At 37.2% G+C, this 20,207-nt stretch overlaps 1 protein-coding gene and 1 pseudogene across 1 annotated transcript; one reads left to right on the top strand and one right to left on the bottom strand.

Annotated features, from left to right (window-relative positions):
• Nucleotides 1–217: 217 nt before the first annotated feature.
• LOC107689835 (C-factor-like) lies at nucleotides 218–4,388 on the bottom strand (annotated as a pseudogene).
• Nucleotides 4,389–6,359: 1,971 nt separating this feature from the next.
• LOC107689833 (5-hydroxytryptamine receptor 7-like) lies at nucleotides 6,360–8,933 on the top strand. Its single transcript, XM_016487995.1, has 2 exons — nucleotides 6,360–6,990; nucleotides 7,835–8,933. Exons 1-2 carry the CDS (start codon nucleotides 6,383–6,385, stop codon nucleotides 8,655–8,657), a joined length of 1,431 nt encoding a protein of 476 aa, XP_016343481.1. The 5' UTR covers nucleotides 6,360–6,382; the 3' UTR covers nucleotides 8,658–8,933.
• Nucleotides 8,934–20,207: the final 11,274 nt, after the last annotated feature.

Raw genomic sequence — 20,207 nt, 5'->3', positions numbered from 1 at the left:
AGAACTGGACATCTCTGCCATAATGTAATGATTCTAAATGACAACTGAAAAAGTTGTTTTTAATCTATGAAACAAATACAAAAAGCAAAGCTTTATTGGGTCCAATCAAAAGGGCAAATGACAATTGAAAAGTTGTTAAAAAGAAATAAAATTCAAGGCTTTCTTGGATTCAATCAAAAAAAATAAGTTAGATTTTTTTTTCAACATTTTACCCATGCATATAGATTTTAAGATAGTACTAAAATGATTTTACTATTATAGCATGAACACAAAAATCCAAGTATGACGTCTTTCATACTGAATTTTGTGATAAGCTCTTGGTATCTGATGTGGTAGTTCTTTGTTTTGTGCACAGCAGATAGCCTGTACCATTCTTACAGTCAAAATGAAAAAGAAACAAGGACAGTTACATCAGCAAGTCTTCCTGGAATGTTTGTGTATGTTTCAAAGATTTTCAATAAACCAACAATCATTTTTAAATCCAATGTTTCCTTAAAATGCAAACATTCATTTTTTGTGCAAGACTTACATTGCTTGATGATTTGTTTCAGCATTGTTTTCCTTTGTCACATTTTTTCTCTCATCCACCTTATTTTAAAATGGGGGTACACACAGAATACCATCATTTTTGACAAGACTGTTTACCAAGGTATTTCAGTACTGTCCCATGCATAGGCTTTACCTGTTTTGTCTATATTTAGAGTATCTATAATGTTCATAAGGCATTGGACTGAGTACTCTGTGCTGAACAGCTTGTCCTTGGGTACGTTTCGATGGTAGGGCCGAGACAAATCTGTATTCACGGTTCCAGGATGCAGGGATACACACACAATTTTAGAGCGCCCTCGACCCAGCTCAATGGACAGGTTTCTGGTGGCCATGTTTAAGGCAGCTTTAGACATCCTATAGCTGTACCATCCTCCAAAAGCTGAAGACAGAAATATAAACCAACAGAGATGTAAGCATTGGGTTGTTGAAACAGAAACAGTCCAAATGTGGCTACAAACAACTCTAGATGCACATAGCTATAATCGTATATTAGTAGGTGTTAATTATTTGGGCCCTGCTCAGAAAAGTAACATCATATTTAAGCTGATTTATTCTGAGAAACAGACTTGAATGGTGATAGAAAATATTGTGAAATATGTGTGCATGAGTTTCTTTGCATGAGTATGCAGAAAATTATAAGATAAAAGTTACATTTGTTTCAGTATTGTCATATTTGTGGGTTCTGAACAGCTGATTAGTATGCTCTCAAAAAGATTGTGTCAATAACAAATTTTAACACACTAAAGATTGTTATTAACATATTTCAACACACTGTCATTTTCGTTGTGTTAAAACAAAAATTAAAAAGAAAAAAAAAACTGCAACACTGTGTTGAACACAATAGTCTATAGCTGCGTCCCAAATGCTGCACTATACACTATGCACTTATACAATATGTACTCATGCACTAAGTACTCAATTATGTAGTGTATGACTTACTGTATATAAGGTTATTTTTTATCATTCATAATCTGACTCTGATAGCCCCTCCCCCTTTGCTACATAATTAAAGCTGCAACAGTTGAGCGCGTGCAGTGTCCAACATTCCACACTTCGTTTTTTCAGTTAAGTGCATCATCCAAGTATTTAAAATGCACTTTTTCTTTTTGGAATTTTCAGTGTGAATGCACTACTCGCAATTTATACTACAAAGCGTCATAGAATAGTGCATAAGTACGCAATTTGGGACACATCTTATGTTTTAACAAAGACTATAGAAGACCCAAGATGTGTACAAAAACGCAACACTTAATATGGCCGCTCTATCGAAGGAAGCCCTGCCTTCTGAGTAAAAAAGCCAATCGCTAAACTACTTGGTGAAAAGATAGAAATTGTTATTGAGTTTAATTATCTTGGTTTAACGCTAGATTCAAATCTTAGTTTTTAAAAAACATGTAAAGAAATTGGTGAGGACTATAAAATATAACTTGATCAATTTTAGACAAATTAGACAATGTCTACCCACTGATGTAGCCAAGACTTTTATGCATGCTACAATCTTTTCTCATCTGACATACTGTCTGACATGTTGGGGTCAAGCAGGGGAAACTGTTATTAAACCTTTAAAATCTCTTTATAAACAGACCTTAAAAACTCTAGACAAAAAGCCTAACCAATATCACCACTGTAGGGTTTTGGAGAAATAACATTTTTTGAGCTTTGATAATTTTAGACTTTTCTCAAATTTGTGTATGGTATATAAAATTTTAAATGGTTTGGCCCCTTCTATACTTCGTGATTTTATGCATTTTCGCTCTACAGTCGCTGTAAGATCTACTAGATCATCATCTACTAGTGATTGTGTTGTTCCTTTTCGTCATTCTGCCTTTGGGTTATCATCTTTCTCAGTGAAAGCTATTATTCACTGGAACACTCTACCAGAAGACATAAGGATGTGCACATCTATTGACATGTTTAAATTAAAACTAAAATTGTATTTAAAAGCAACTCAAATCTGTAAACTCTGATCTAGTTGTGGCTTAACTGAACGTTATTTTTATTGTTCGTTTTTTTTGGCTCTGATGGGATGTGTATAAGTATTACTGTATTGTATGTGTTTGTTATTTTGTTCTTATGTCTATCTGTGATTATGATTACCTGCCAAGGGACCGCGGATGAAAACTAGCCATTGGCTAAATTCGGTACAATGCATGAAATGGAAACATTTATGTTAAAATTGTGCATGGTCCCTTTTCAAATAAATTTTAATAATAATAATAATAAACGATAAAGTCATCGCGTCACTGCAGCTGCCGTTAGAAGTCCTGGTTGCTATAGAAACAGTCAGCGTTCTGAGACGTGTGCTTAGGACTGCGCATGTGCACTGGATGGTCTAGCCTGAAAAAAAATAAGCTTTTTAACACTATTTGAGCAAAAGAAACAACATTTATGAGACAGTTGCTGTCAGATTTCATTGGTCATTACAAATATGAATTTTAATCGTAAGCTTGGCAAACAGTTTTGGAGAATTTGATGTTTCCCCATTCAAAGAGATAAGAGCTGCCCTTGCATGCCCGAGAGCTGTTTCAAAGATGGCCACCGAGTGAAATTACTTGCCTTAAAGGGACTTTGGTTTTAATTATCATCCAATCACATTGCTGCTTACGTCACTTCGCTAGCAGTTATTTCTCTCACACGCAAGTTTGCGTCTCAACTTTTTGGGATATTTTCGATGTTTGGAATTCAAGTAATTGACTGTATTTGATGTTAGACAATTTGTGATAATCTAGAAGGTCAAGGTGTATTTTACACAGCATGCGGTCAACGCACTCTAGAAGTGGTGTGATCTGCCCCAACTCAATGAGACCCTCTAGTGGGAACTTGTTTTTAATAAGTCTTGTTTTTCTTTATTTGATCTATAGTGAATGAAGACACATCTGAATAGTCAATTAAGCAATTTTTAACACATATGGTTTAAAAAGGGTAGCACAAATTTCATGTCAGAACAGGTAAAACAGAAGGTTCTCAGACGGTGCCTCAAGTAAAGGTAACTTTATAAATTCTCAGTTTTCCACATGAGCTCATCTGATTTTGACAGCTAATTAATTAGTTCATAAAGCTGCTGATTGGTTATTGACTCCTCACCCGGAGCCATATCTTGTTCAAACCTTATTTTCTACATGAATAGAGAAACACTTGCTCTTGACTTATGCTAAGATACCAACCATTGTCTCCTATAGATCCCACTCTAGCAGTCATGTTTACAATGATGCCACTGTGCTGTTTCTCTTTCTCTGGGAACTGTTGGCCAAACGCCCCTGTTCCCTTCTGAAGCAGGGGGGCAGAATACTTGGCCATCACCAGTGGACCCACTGTATTAGTGGTCAAAGTGGAAATTATTGCCTGGGGAGGGGTGGAAGTGTTAGAAAAAATTTTTTACATGTCAAAAACATTTGAATCATATGCCCCACAAAGTATGATTTCAGTATTGATTAAAAAAAAAAGGTCCATTTGTCACCTGAGCGGACACGTCTCGTAAACTTGTTTCTCCTTTACCGGACGGATGAAGCATAGCTGAAGAATTAATGATCAAATCCACTTTCCCAAAGGCAGCTTTGACACTCTCAGCCGCTCTCTTGATGTCATCTTCCCTGTTGACATCCAGTTTCAGTAGTCATCCTGTCCGCGTGCTGCGCGCTCAAGGCTGCTAGATGTTGTGCGGCGTCCGGGTTTCTGCATGTTGCGATCACGGCTGCCGGAGATTTGTTTAAGAGTAGATATCTGCAGAACTCAAAGCCCAGACCTCTGCTCGCACCCTGCACGAGCGCCACAGCAGCCATGACTCCTTACGAAAAGAAGATTCACGTGAATTTGTATTGGTTGCCCTCTATAGGAGGAAGGATGGAGGACACTTACACAACCAATTAGTTTTATAACTTATATATGGGTGTTTCCGTACCAGATGGAGTCATTTTAATTTACATGGTATTTTAAAAACAACAACAAATGGAAACGTGTGTTTTAGGTAGTAGGTTAAGTTTTAGGCTTAACCTAAAGTAACCCTAAGTATTAGGCATAAAGCGACAGACTACTGTCGAATATCTGACTACTTGACGCTTCTGAATTCTTCATCTAGTTTTACACTGAGTAATGAGCCCATATAATTTGCACAACAGATTTTATTTATTTGATAATATATTTATCAAACAAAATCGGCAGAAACATAAATCGGCGCCTATGCAGTTTTTTTTTAATTTTTATTTTAAATTAATTTAATTTTATTTTATTTTTCCACTAGGAGGCGACAGTGCAGCTTGTTTCTAAATGAAACTTTCATGATTGTACTTTACAAAATAAGAACAGTTCCGTTATTCTGTCTGGTTTATGTAGAATCATATTATTCTGTAAGCCTACTGTACTGGAATCAGAGATGGTATGAATGATAAAAAGTAATTTTCTTGGAGTTTGTAGCATTAATTTCCAGACAACATCTATTGGCCCCAAAAATATTACAGAAAATGGGGCAGATAAATCATGGACCTTCAGAGTGAATAACACACACATTATTTTTTTTTATTTTGAGCTATGTTTATGCATTTCTATAGGCCTATTTGTTTCAAATGTACGTGCCGTTTTCAATTAAAGTGTCCTATATGGTTATCACTTTAAATTAAATTTAAATTTAAAGTAGAGTTATAAATTATATAGGGCTGGGGATGAGGCAATATTAATATTGGCAATAATTGTTTGACTACCACAATATTCACACACACAATTTAATGTACTATACAGAATTAATTTTTCCAAGGCCAGGTTATCTGAAATATTTCCTAATATTGAAGACAGATGTGACAGATGTCATGCTTCTTTGTGCAATTTGAGTCATATGTTTTTTACTTGTCCTATGTTGCATATGTATGTATGTATGTATGTATATATATATATATATATATGTGTGTGTGTGTGTGTGTACGTGTATATATATATATATATATATATATATATTTGTATTAAGTATATATTGTATTTTATCTATTTGTATTACAATGACTACTATTTTCTATAATTAGTTGTATTCTTTATGTTATTATAGTTTTGTAGTTATTTTATTTATTTAAAAAAAAATTCTTCCGTTCTAATTCTTTCTTTCTTTTTTTCTAAAAACAACTGGATATTATATCCTTTACTTCTTTGTTAGCTAGGCGCCGTATTCTGCTCCACTGGAAATCTAATAAGCCTCCAACAACCTGGCTAGGCCAAAAATGGCTAGTGGATACCATGTATGTAAAAAAAAAAAAGGGTTAAAAATTTGTAATCTATTTTCTTGTTGTAATAATATTTGTTTTAATACAAAGTTTGAACATAATATTCACACACACAATTTTAAATGTCCATGTTTCTACTAGTGTTAAAAAACCCACCCGTAGCAGTGCAGGCTGTAACACCAGCACTCTTTTTTTCTTGACATTAATTACCTATAAATTGTAGATTCTGGAATTATTTTAATTTGCAGAAGACAAGACGTTTAGGAGACACAAAACGTTTAAATAATAAATAATTAATAATAATCAATTTTGTTACTGTAATATAGAATATCAATAATATCAATTCATGATTTGGTGCTGTGAGGGAAAAAAGTGACAAATGTTTGCTAAAGTTTTGGTTACACCCGTTAATGCTTCAAAACAATATGATAAACTTCCCCCTCACTCAGTTTTTGTCGGAACATGGTGTGCGAAGATGACGAACCAATGATGTCCTCTAAAAATAGAGAAATTAGCCGCGCGTCAGTGACTGAACGCTAATCGGATGCGCATCACTCATTGCGCGCGCAGCTGTGATCTCGTGCCATCATCAGGCGCTCTGAAAAGTTAATGGATAAAAGGAGCACGGCATGGTGCTGGGCAATACCAACAGATCTGCTGTCGCGCAAAGCCACGGAGAAACTACAAAGTCCTTGATGGGCGAGGAGCGCGCGCGAGAGACAGGTGCAAGTGTGGAAATCTCTAACGGCATGATGATTTCCGAGGTCCTTATCCCTCGCCTATTCAAAATTGCGCACGAGTCTGGAGAGGTGGCAGTGGCTGCGGGCTCCGGATCCTTGGAAATGAAGCCCTCTAGCTCCCCGATCCTTCTAGAGATGATGGAGGTTGCGAACGGCACGCGCTGCGCGGAGCAGATCCTCAGCTACGGAGAGGTCGAGAAGGTGCTGATCGGTGGAGTGCTGACCATGCTGACGCTCATCACCATCTGCGGGAACCTGCTCGTGGTCATCTCCGTGTGTTTCGTGAAAAAGCTACGGCAGCCCTCCAACTATCTCATCGTGTCCCTCGCGCTTGCGGACCTCTCCGTTGCGCTCGCGGTGATGCCGTTCGTCAGCATCACGGACCTGATCGGTGGCCGCTGGATTTTTGGCAAGTTCTTCTGTAACGTGTTTATAGCCATGGATGTGATGTGCTGCACCGCGTCCATCATGACCCTCTGCGTTATTAGCATAGACCGGTGAGTTATTGAGTATTGATATTGTTAGTGATTATTGGTCATGATAATCAAGATCATTGATCTTGAAAAATGATTTGGCAACACTTTACAATAACATTGAAAAAGTACATTGTATCATTAGTGAATATATTAGGTATCATGAACTAACAATAAACAATCATTTTACAGTATTTATAATTTTATGTTAATATGAATTTCTACATAAACACTTTTAACATTAAATTCAAGTACAATTTAAATTATATTATACAACATTAAATTTAAATTATACAACATTTATAATGAACATGAATTTATCATTTTACATGAATTAAGAATGAACAACAGTGCATTTATAAATTAGTATTCTAGATTAATAAGCTTAATTTAAATAAATATTATTTTAAAATAAGCCATTATTCATGTAAATGAATATTAATTCCTAAATAATTATATTTATATATATTACAAATCTGTTGTTAGTTTCTAAAACATTAACTAATGTTAACAAATTATTAAACCTTATTGTAAAAGTGTTACCAATGACACATTCAATTGTTATCAAGTTGGTTTCTCTGAAATTAAATGCCTGTAAGTTTTATTTTTCTGCTTTGAACTTCTGTGTGGCATGAATTGTTTATTATGAAATGCAGTGTTGCAGAAATTCATTCTTTGGGTCTTGACTGTTTTGATCAGACCAGTCAAGAAACTGGATAGAGTCTATATCAAATAGCTAAAAACCTATGGCACAAAATAGCTCATGGAATATTTATTATGACATATAGCTGAAGCTTTTTTGTCATGATAATATGACTAAAAAAAGTCCTGTTGTCTTAGTTATCCATGTATTTACCCTCTATCACAGGTACCTTGGCATCACCAGACCCCTAACTTACCCAGTGAGGCAGAACGGCTGGTGTATGGCCAAAATGGTGCTCTCTGTATGGCTGCTTTCTGCGTCAATCACCTTGCCGCCGCTCTTTGGCTGGGCGCAGAACGTGAACGATGACCGCGTGTGTCTGATCAGCCAGGACTTTGGCTACACCATTTACTCTACAGCTGTTGCGTTTTACATCCCCATGACTGTCATGCTGGTCATGTATTACCGCATCTACCGTGCCGCCAAGCTCAGCGCTGCCAAACACAACATCACTGGCTTCCCTCGTGCAGGACAGGAGGAAGAGGAGGATGAGGTGGAAGGGGCAGAGGGGGCGGAAGAACACGTGGAAGTGGATTGCGTAACCGTTGCAATCAAGCTGCAGAGGGAAGTGGAAGGGTGTGCGCGTCTGCCTCGACTCCTGCGAGGAGTCGGAAGGAGAAGCTCGGACCGCAGGAGCATCTCCATATTCAAGCGGGAACAGAAGGCGGCGGCCACGCTCGGGATTGTGGTAGGAGCGTTCACCGTCTGCTGGCTTCCATTCTTTCTCCTCTCCACGGCCCGCCCCTTCATCTGCGGGACAGAGTGTAGCTGCGTCCCGCTGTGGGTGGAGAGAACGCTGTTGTGGCTGGGCTACGCCAACTCACTCATCAACCCCTTCATCTACGCTTTCTTTAACCGCGACCTGCGCACCACCTACCGAAGCCTGCTCAGCTGCCATTACCGCAATATTAACCGCAGACTGTCGGCCGCCGGCATGCATGAGGCCCTACACCTGGTGGAAAGACCGGAGGTGGTTGTCTCTGGGTGACCCGAACTGTGCACATGACATACAAAGTTTGGAGGTCAACATTTGCACAGGAACTCACAAGCCTAAATGGCCATGATGGCATTAAGGATTGTGTTATGTTTGGACAGTACCTACACAGTCCAAAACAGTGGTCAAATTAGACCGAGGTGTGCATTATGGTCAATGCAATTGCATTTTCTCATCTTTACTGACATAGGAACACAATCACCGGCTTTCCTTTAGTAGAACAAGAGAGAAAAATGCATATAGCTGATGTATCACATAAAGTCCAGTTTCTGTTTCAATTCCAGATATTCTAAAAGAACAGAAAACAAAACAAGAAATACATATATATGAATTTATATACAGGACATGCGCATATTGCACCGGTGTCGTGATATCTTATCACTTGAGGGATTCTGGATACACAGATCAATAGAACTGTAGGGAGAAATCTGTTTAGATTTATCCGTTCTTGAAAACAGAAAACCACTCAACTCGGGTTCTGCTTTAAAAACGTTTATCGAGCCGTGAGAAACTCCTTTGTCAACTCTCAGCACCTGTTAGTTCACTAAGTGTCTGAATCTTGAGCCTCTGTGCTAAACACAACTAAAGACAAGCCATTTCTACTTTCAGTCTGCACATGCACACTCTGTATAAAACCACCAATTGTTTTATGCGTTGATGGAAAGCACATTAAAGCACAGATCTAATGTCAGCTATAAGCTTCTTTCTGCAGCTGTGGTTAAGCCAAAAGGAACAGGATGTAATCTGATCACAGATCTGTAATTAAAGGGATTCTGATGAGATTGACTCTGTCTCTTTTTTTGTAGGTAGCTATTTATAGTTTGATTCTGCTTGGATCTTATGTGATTAGCTTGTATGTCGCTTGTACTTATTTATCATACATGTCACAGAAAAATTGCAGTTGTGATCAGGTTCACTCTTTTGAGTTCCTCACAATTACTTGTGCATAAAAATATCAACAAATTTGTAATGACTTTTGTACTTATGTCTGCCTGTGTAAATATTAAAAGCAGATGCACAAAAACGTAAAGATACCTATTCAATGTGTTTTTTATTTTAAGTAGATGTTTTAATGTCACTCCTTGTACATATTTTCCCAAACGAGTTGGAATAAATGATGAATGAATTGGGATTTTTGTGAAGTTCTTGCATTTACACCTTTGAATCAACCTCAGAACATTGCCAGATCTATAGAAAATTGCTGCCCAGTTATCTCATTCATTACAAATTTTTCCCATTAGGATGCCATTTCTACGACTTCACCTTGAATATTGAATACTTCCAGGCAATAAGGATAAGAGAAGGATGGTGGGAGAAGGGGAAGAAACGAGACGCGTAGTGCGAGGGAGGTGTTCCCATTCACTTAGAATCACTAAAGCACTTGTTATGACTCAAATCTAATTAGTTGCCCAGTCCTTGAGGCCCTGCTGGGAATTCTATTTTAAGGGTCCAGTGTGTCTACCTGTGACAGCTACCTGCCGCTGGTGAAAAATCCATTCACAGAGAGGATGCACTTCTGTTCTGATGATGATGATGGACCTGATTTCACACCGGTGTTTCACTCAACATGAATCTGTTCCGGTCCAGAGCAGTATTGTATGAGCTCCTGCTGACACATAGAAATAATTTTTGCCTACTGAGCTTAAGAAGTAAAATAACATAAAGGCTGAAGCCACTGTGGTAGATGGACTGGAGGACTGTAAAATTATAGGTTAGAATAATTCCCTCACATTTCACTCAACCGTGAAAATCCTTTCAGCTGTAAGAGCGAGAGAGGACAATTTTGAGTGGGCAGTAATCAACTGTCTTTCTTTGTTTATTTTTTTATTACTTGTCTAAATTTCCTTCATCTTTATTTCCCCTTTTCTACTGACATTTAGGTGTTCTCTCCATCCATCATGACACCTCATCAGTGATGAGATTTATTGCAGATTAATAATAATAATAATAATAAATAATACATTTTATTTAAGGTGCCTTTCAAATCACTCAAGGTCACCATACATCATGAACAATAAATAAAACAGCAACAAATAACAATAATTAAATTCAATGCGAAATTTGATGGGAAGCCAATGAAGCTGTTTAAGAGATGGAGTAATGTGTTGTATAGATGGAGTCCGGGTTATGATACGAGCGGGTGTGATAAACCAAATAAAAGAGAATTACAGTAGTCGATGCAAGAGGTGACAAGTGAGTGAACTAGAATGGCAGTACTGTGTGGAGTGAGAGATGAACGAAGGCAAGCAATATTACGGAAATGAAAGTAACAAGACCGGGTTATACTATTAATGTGAGCTTCAAATGAAAGAGTGCTGTCAAAGATGACCCCCAAGTTCTTAACCTGGCGAGAAGGAGAAACGGAGGAACCATCAATGGATAAAGAAAAACTACAGGACCTAGAGAGAATAGAGTTAGTGCCTACAAGGAGTACATCAGTCTTATTGCCATTAAGTTTAAGAAAATTGGCGGAGAACCAGGTTTTTATTTCGTGAAGACAGTTAATAAGGCAGATAGGTGGAAGAATGGAATCAGGCTTAGTAGATACATAAAGTTGTGTATCATCAGTGTAACATTGAAATTTAATACCAAATTTAGAAAATATATTACCAAGTGGGAGAAGACAGATTAGGAACAACAGAGGACCTAGGACAGAACCTTGGGTGACGCCACAGCTAACAGAAAAGGGATGGGAATGAAAACTTTTTAATCGTACAAACTGTGTACGATTGGAAAGGTATGAAGTAAACCAGGCGAGAGGAATACCGCGATACCAATACCAGATAAACAGTTTAACAAAATATTATGTGAAATGGTATCAAAAGCTGCATTCAAATCAAGCAAAACAAGAATAGATAAGGACCCACCATCAGCAGCCATTAACAAATCATTAGTTACTCTCACAAGAGCAGTTTCCATGCATAGAGCAAAATCCTGACTGAAAACACTGAATAAATTATTATTACTAAGATGAGCATGGACCTGTGCTGCAACTACTTCTTCAAGAATTTTGGAAATAAAAGGAAGTCATGAAATTGGATGGAATTATCTAAATTATTTGGGTCTGCACACTTTAGTATTACAATCTCCAGACTCAATTAAATGCGAATAAAACTCATGTTTGGCAGCAGAAAGAACATCCTTATAAAGATGAACATGTTCATTATACAGCTCTCTATGTACCTCAAGTCCAACTCGTTTATAAAGGCGTTCCAAACACCGCCCTCTGGACTTTAGCTGGTGGAGTTCAGGAGTAAACCAAGGCGCAGAGTTAGTGAAAGATACAGTCCTAGTTTTAAGAGGTGCAAAATTGTCCAAGAGCTGTCGTAATTCAGAATTATAAAAGGAGACCAGCTCATCAGAGGAAGAGAGATGGTCACTGCGTGGGAGGTCGGTGATTGCAACAGTAAAAGCTGAGGGGTTGATCTTTTTTATATTCCGGAATGTCATAGAACGTTGTTGCCTGGATCTAGAGAGTGTAACATTAACATTGAAAGAAAGCAATTTATGATCGGATATGGGTATTGCAGTTGCTGTACAGTCCAGAGGTGTAACACCTGAACAGCAAACAAGGTCCAGAGTGTGGCCTTTAGAATGGGTTGGAAAGTCCACATATTGCTGGAGACCAAAACTGTCCAGGCAAGAAATGAAATCCCTAGTGAGCGAGTTACTAGCAATGTCCACATGAATATTAAAATCACCCAGTAGAATAATATTAGGTGATAAGGTACACTTTCTAATTCAGATGGCAGGGTAAAAGAAGAGAAAAGAATAAGGGGGAAATCGGTTGAAACACTGTAAACTGAATTAGAGTATGGGTTAGCCAGAGAGGCCAACTGTTGGTGGATAGCAGTTATTTTGTTACTGAAAAAGACATACATTCATCACATTGAGCAGTGCAGTACAGGTGTGCAGGAAGGCTGTCAGGAGGTTTCAGTATACGATTTACAGTGGAGAACAAAGCTTTAGTATTACAATCTCCAGACTCAATTAAATGTGAATAAAACTCATTGACAGCAGAAAGAACATCCTTATAAAGTTGAACATGTTCGTTATATAGCTCCCTATGTACCACAAGTCCAGTTCGTTTATAAAGGCGTTCCAAACGCCACCCTCTAGTTTTTAGCTGGCGGAGTTCAGGAGTAAACCAAGGCGCAGAGTTAGTGAAAGATACAGTCCGAGTTTTAAGAGGTGCAAAATTGTCCAAGAGCTGTCGTAATTCAGAATTATAAAAGGAGACCAGCTCATCAGAGGAAGAGAGATGGTCACTGCGTGGGAGGTCGGTGATTGCAACAGTAAAAGCTGAGGGGTTGATCTTTTTTATATTCCGGAATGTCATAGAACGTTGTTGCCTGGATCTAGAGAGTGTAACATTAACATTGAAAGAAAGCAATTTATGATCGGATATGGGTATTGCAGTTGCTGTACAGTCCAGAGGTGTAACACCTGAACAGCAAACAAGGTCCAGAGTGTGGCCTTTAGAATGGGTTGGAAAGTCCACATATTGCTGGAGACCAAAACTGTCCAGGCAAGAAATGAAATCCCTAGTGAGCGAGTTACTAGCAATGTCCACATGAATATTAAAATCACCCAGTAGAATAATATTAGGTGATAAGTTGCACAGTGAGGTTAAAAATGCACAAAATTCATTTAAAAATGTATTACAATTATAACTTTATTGACTCACCTGAGTCCATTTTTTCCTTATGAACACTAATCTTAGATTTTTTGCATAAATTAATTACATTTGGAACCTAGGCATTAATTCTGAAAATCACATTATGATCAGCTAAATTATTCCACTGAAATACCTTTAATATTTTCTGTGAAGCTCATTTGAGTCCTTAGCACTCACACTTTGTCAACTTTTTAGTGTTCATCACTCAGAGCAGAATGGATAATAATCGTAATAATACAATTACCTCTTGCTTTCCTCTCGTCTTGCTGTAGAGGTAGCAGTGGGTTGTTGAACTTCTCTTTATGTGATTTCTGTGCTAGAAAAATAGATACATCTGCATTCTTCATCAGTCTGCATGCCATTTACATATAAAGTGACTCAGATGTGTGTTGGTCACAAAAATTTCTCAAACTACCTGCTGAGAGCATTGAAAAGAAGAGAAAATAACAAGAGGCTTCATCTGTGAGCATTCTGTGCACTTAAGACTGATTAGCTCATACTTGTGTTTGACTCTGCTTTAAAAAAGTATAAATATTCAAGCTGGCTTATTTCACTACAACAGTAATCACAGACACTAATCATGATTAGAGAATTTGCATTAAATACAACATTATTTAACAATCAGTGGCATTCAGAAAACAAAAATGATGACATCTTTAAAGTAACATTCTGATTGGACTGTTTTATCAAAAGGACTCGTTGCTGCTTGTACAAAATGTTACCTGTTACTCATCAAATGCCCTTTGAGGATGTCTTTTACACTCAGTTCTGTCTCACTGCTTCTGTACATCACTCTTTTTTTTTTCAGGAGAATGGAAAGCAGTTTCTAACTGCAGGGCTTCCTCGCTGCTCTGATTATGTGATAACCTAAGGACTGGCTCAATTGTCAGTGCAGGTAATTATTATAATGGTTAATGCAATTATGTCTATGTAATAGTAACAATACAGACTGTCTGTACATCTGGTTTCTATCAAGTTATGTTCCTCTGGAATAAGAACCGAAAGGCAGTACAATGTAGAAAGTGTAAATTAACTAAAATCGACCTTTTCTGAAGGGTTACACCATCCTAGTTCCATGCTTGTTTTGTTACATTTCTACACAAAATACTTGAAGCAAAGTTATAATTGAGAAAATAAAATTAACAAAGTTTCTGTCAGTTTCTATCTATTTCTTATTTTACATTGGAATTCCTGGCAAAAAAAAAAGAGCTGCAAATGATGTATTATGAGTCAGCCTATACAGTATATATTGTATTCATCTCAGCTGGTTGGTTTGGTTTGGTTCATTATCTTATAACACTTTAATTGAGATTTTTTTTAATGAAAAATGAATGGGAAAAATACTTCCTGTAACTTTTAATTTTCATTTCCCCCTTATAAATGCTGAAACGAAACAGCACAAAGTATATGAGTATTAAATGAGACAAGCTCTATTAATTTTATGATTGGCTATTTTTTTGTTCCACTACACAGCCTTTTAATCCTTTTCTATGTAAACATGCAGTAGATGGGCATATTTTACTCTTTTAAGATGGTTTTATAAGCAGTGTGAAAAGCCCAAAAGAATATTATTATAACTGATTAATAACCCTTTGTAATGTGGGGTTTGGTGTTTGGGTTTTGTTTCATGTTCATGTTTTCATGTCTTTTATTTTGTAATTGTTTCATGCTGTTAGTGTCATGCTTCCCTTGCCCTCTTGTCTTCATGCCATTGGTTCCCTTGTCTGTGTGTCATGTTCTGATTGGTTGTCTTAGTCATGTGTCTTGTTTCCCATTGGTTTGTTCTTGTCTTGTGACCCTCTTGTCTGCTATAAGTAGCCTTCATGTTCCCATTGTGCGCTCGTCGTGTATTGATGTTGTAACTCTGCTGTTGGTGAGTCCTGTCCATGCCAAGTCAAGTTTGTTCTAGTCAAGTCTATTCATGTCAAGTCAAGTCTGTTCTAGTCAAGTCTGTTCATGTCAAGTCTCGGATTATCGTTTGGATCACTTGTAAATAAACTGCACTTGGGTTCTCACTTCAACTCGCCTCCAGTGGATTGATTCGTTACACCCTTCATGATAGAGGCCTGTATGCTGTGATCCTCACGCAAATTGCAAAACTGTTCATTATCCTGTTTTCTAGAAAACGTTAGTCCAGAATGTAAGGTCTTAAAAAGTCTTAATTCACCCTTTCACAAATGAAGGTCTTAAAAAGTTTTAAATCATTCCAGAAAGTCAAATATCTAAAACTATATATATCTACACATCCTTGTATTCCCTTTGAATTAAGTTGGTTTTTCTGAGTCCACTGGGAGATATTTGTTCTTGCTTTAATAATGAACTCATTTCATTTTGATCAGTTTCGCAGAAAACAAGACTTATTACCCAATGTCATTTTGCTCAAGTAAATGTATCTTGAATTAAGAATCTTTAGACATTTGCACTGGAAAACAAGGTACTGTAAAAATGATTTCCATATTCTAGGAGTTGGGAGCAGAGGCATTTGAGCCTATTTATTATTATTATTATTATTTAAGTTTATTGCCATTTGCACAGGTTCATTACAGTACAGGTACATTGGGATTCTTGTGCCTTTCACAGAGTCAGCTTTATAGAAGAAATATAGTAGTAAAATAAATAATATTGCACATTATATGAAGTAGTAAAATAAGTAATATTTCACATTATAATACTATTTCACATTGTAAAGAAAAAAAGATAATGCAAGCGTTAATACACTATTGTACATGGTTGATGAGAATGCACATGGATTAAGACACTGTTATGCATGGTTATACATGGTCAGTCACAGAACAAAACATTATATGAGTTAAAGAAATTGATCAGTGAGGTAGTTAATTGCCCAAAGTGTGATAATTGTCCACAGAAATGGGGAATACTAATTGGGTGAGAGAGGGATGTGGGGTGGGGTCTTTCTTTCCCTCCATAATGTCCTGTGCCACTAACCTGACAGTGGCTGGAAAGAAGCTATTATACAGATGGGCCCTGTGAGTGCTAATACTCACAGTGAGAGGCCTACAGTGTCTTAGATTGTAGTCTGTGTCCACCCACTTTAACAGAGCATAGGCAGGGTGATGTTTATCCCTGAGGATGTGATTTATTTATTTATTTTGTAAATAAATAAATTAAAAAGTAATTGGTTGAAAGTTGTATTCATTGTGTGCTTCCTAGACATCTGCTTTAGGAGAATATATAGATATATTGTGTTCCCTTCAATTTAGTCCTTCTTTACCTGGTCTTAAAAAATGTGAGGCTGCCCACTGCATGCCGACACTTGCCCGGCTACATGTGATCTGGGCACTCAGTGGGTAGGACAATGCTAAAAAAAAAACAAGCGCTACGAGTATTTAAGCCTCTATGGTCAGATCCCTTCTGTGAGGCTGATTACAGAGAGCTGTGCTCCCCACAGCAATCCCATAATCTCACAGCCTGGACACAGGAAGTACACATAGACATCCAAACACACCCACACACACACACACACACACACACGCACTCATATGCCCTATAGTGAGAGATCATCATCAGAAACATATGACCATATCGAATGAATAGGACAGGATAACTAGAATGGAACACTGATGGTTGTTTTAGTGGGTTTGTAAGAGGAAGAAAAAGCTGTAGAGTGGTTGCAACTGAATGTGAGCATTAGAGGAACACATTATGAAGACAAGGGTGATAACTGAGGACAATTCAGTCTTTAAAGTCAAAGAGAAATACAGAACAATAACAATAAAATACTATGTGAAAAATGACTTTTCAAAGTTGTAAATAAAGCAAAGATTACTGAAGTACCTTGTACAGGAAAATACCGTTTTCAGTCTACTTCAAAATTGATCATTTAATTCAATGCTTTACTTACATTTTTGCAATTATTTGTGTTATTTTCTAGCAATTTCTGAGTGAAATTTGTTTTAAAGTACATCCAATTTTTTTTCAGGATATTTACATTTTATTATGTCAAGCACATGCAAGACCATGCAAAACTCACTGCCATGATTATAAGTGGTTGCTAGTGTGTCTTTGCTAGGTGGTTACTTAAAGTCAAGTCAAAAGATCCCATCCCCAAATCTCTATGATATTCTTTTCCCAAGATATGGCTCAAGTGGTCTCTCCTTCAGTGCAAGTATGAGATTTTTTCAGGTGAAAGTCATGAGACAGAAACATGAGGAGGTTAGAGAAGTAGAGTATTTATATCTAATGCTTATATCAGATGATGGGAGGGTTATTTTTACCACAAAGGAAGACTCTTGTGTAATATTATATATGCAGTTTGAATTTGCTGACCAATACTCTGAAATATGCCACATATGTTCATGCACATATGTTCTTCAGATGTCCTCATGCATGTAATTGATGCATTGAGTATATTAATTCCATATATAGATTCCATCTGTCCTGTTTATCTGTCCTGGCTAAATGTTGCAGATATGATTGTACACATAATATCTTTAATAAATCACATTAGAGAATAAGCATTTGAGAAACAGATACACAAACAGCTCTGCAGGAACCCTCTTTAAAATTCTGTCAGACCTAATAGCCAGAAGTACAACTTTGCAGTTGGTTTGATGATGCCTCAAAACCAATGTTTTACACACACACACACACACACACACACACTGTCCACTACATAAATCTGCAATAACACCAAATCTGTGCCTGTGAGAACACAGAGACAGAAAAGTACTTGCAAAAGCTGTCCTGTGAGAAGACGAAATGGTGGAGAGTGCAATAATTACTATATGTTCCTTTTTTGCATTACTTTAAACCCTCAGACAAAAAAGCTGTCACTGGTGTAGTAACCTTTTTTTTAAAGGTAAAACCTGCATATTAGTGCATAAATGTTACATATTAATACCTTTTTTTCTGACTGTAATGTAAAGATTACAATTTCAATCAAAATCTAAAATAGTCACAACCACATAAAATAAGCACCTGAAAGGGAAATACATGTTTTATATTGCATAAAAAATCTACATATGATGTTATTAGAAAAAAACTGATGTGCCTTTTATTTTGTCAAAAACAAAAAACAAATCAGTCACATTTGCACAAAGACTACTTAAAAACATCCTTAAAGGGGTCATATGATGCGATTTCAAGTTTTCCTTTCTCTTTGGAGTGTTACAAGCTGTTCGTGAATAGATAAGATCCCTAAAGTTGCAAAGACTAAAGTCTCAAACCCAAAGAGATATTTTTTATAAAAGTTAAGACTCCTCGTCCACACCCTCCTAAAACGCCTCGTTTAAACATGCAGACATGGTTTTATGTTTACGCGGTGCGATGCAACGCAACGCGTAAAAAGACAGTATAAGTCATTATAATATGTAATTATGTCCCCTCTGGATGCTACAAATGCCTCTTTATAATGGGTTTTAATATTTTTGTCTCGTCGCTCCTGCCGGACACGGCATCACAATATGTTAAGGGGCGTAACATTTCTGTCACACGCTTGAGGAATTCGGCCAATCACAACGCCCTGGATAGATGGCCAATCAGCATACAACTCGCTTTTCAGACCGATGAGCTTTGTTGTTTACGCGGTGCGATGCAACGCAACGCGTAAAAAGACAGTATAAGTCATTATAATATGTAATTATGTCCCCTCTGGATGCTACAAATGCCTCTTTATAATGGGTTTTAATATTTTTGTCTCGTCGCTCCTGCCGGACACGGCATCACAATATGTTAAGGGGCGTAACATTTCTGTCACACGCTTGAGGAATTCGGCAAAACAAAACGCACTGGATAGCTGGCCAATCAGAGCACACCTTGCTTTTCAGACTGATGAGCTTTGCAAAAATCGATGTGTTTCAGAAAGGCGGGGCATAGAGGAGAAACAATAATGTACAGTATGTGGAAAATAATGTGTTTTTTGAACCTTAAACCGCATAAATACATTTCAGTACACCAAATACACAAAATAATGTTCTTTTTAGCAACACCATATGACCCCTTTAAGACCAAGATATTACTATGAGATAAACTGGAATGTATATCAACACATCTTTGCTATCAGTATCTTTAAGTCATACCTAAGCAGGTTTTATTAAAAGCATTAATTAAATGTTTAATATGCATTAAGGTTCAGGTTTAGAGAAGACTATTAAAATGATTTATTAGCTTACACACACACACACACACACACACACACGCGCACACACAGTCTGAAAGTAAATGGATCTCAATAGATGGGTGTCTCTCTAAAGCCAAGTGAATTAACATAATTAGTCCAGTCAGCAGCATAACTATAGCATACACATTGCAGCTTAAGGTTAAAGAGTTTTCTGTACTTCAAGACTGAATGTTTTCTGGAAATCCTTCACTATGAAGCCTTTGGGCAATTTAAATGTCTGCCAGAAAGTTTTTTATGAGATTTTTATTAACGAGCAGCACGGTAAAGAGAGTGGCATATACTGAAAATGAGGTTTAGGCTCACACCTCTTTCCCTAAATCTTTCCTTTCACTCATTCCTTAACATGATGTTCTCCTCTATTCTCTATTTTCTCATTTTCATCATGCCCCTTTCTGCCAAAATCTGGGTTTGCAATCTTGATTAAGCCGCTCAGAATGAGTCCACTCCACTCCTTTGCCTCCATCAGGGCTGACGGTGGCAGGTCTTAGGGATAACAGCTTTATTGTGCTATTAAAGGATCCTGCATAAATCAACAAAATTATGAAGGAAAGGAACAGACAGAGAGAGAGAGAGAGAGAGAGAGAGAGAGAGAGAGATGTGTGTTTGTCCTCTTCAAACCTTTATCTCTGCTCTACTAAGAAGTGTCTGTGCTGCTGTTTCAGTGAAATGCTTCTGTATGATCCCAGTAGTATTTTGTGAAATCTTAGGACAAATGATACTTTGACAT

The sequence above is a fragment of the Sinocyclocheilus anshuiensis genome, unplaced genomic scaffold (genome assembly GCF_001515605.1).
Source record: "Sinocyclocheilus anshuiensis isolate Anshui unplaced genomic scaffold, SAMN03320099.WGS_v1.1 scaffold918, whole genome shotgun sequence".
Classification (NCBI taxonomy): domain Eukaryota; kingdom Metazoa; phylum Chordata; class Actinopteri; order Cypriniformes; family Cyprinidae; genus Sinocyclocheilus; species Sinocyclocheilus anshuiensis.
This window is presented reverse-complemented; position numbering and strand designations above follow the sequence as displayed.

What these genes read in the sequence shown, in the direction of transcription:
- LOC107689833 (XM_016487995.1), top strand. Translation starts at nt 6,383, where the DNA reads ATGGTGCTGGGCAATACCAACAGATCTGCTGTCGCGCAAAGCCACGGA. An exon ending in TGCGTTATTAGCATAGACCG is followed by an intron (nt 6,991 to 7,834) that starts GTGAGTTATTGA and finishes CCTCTATCACAG; the next exon opens with GTACCTTGGCATCACCAGAC.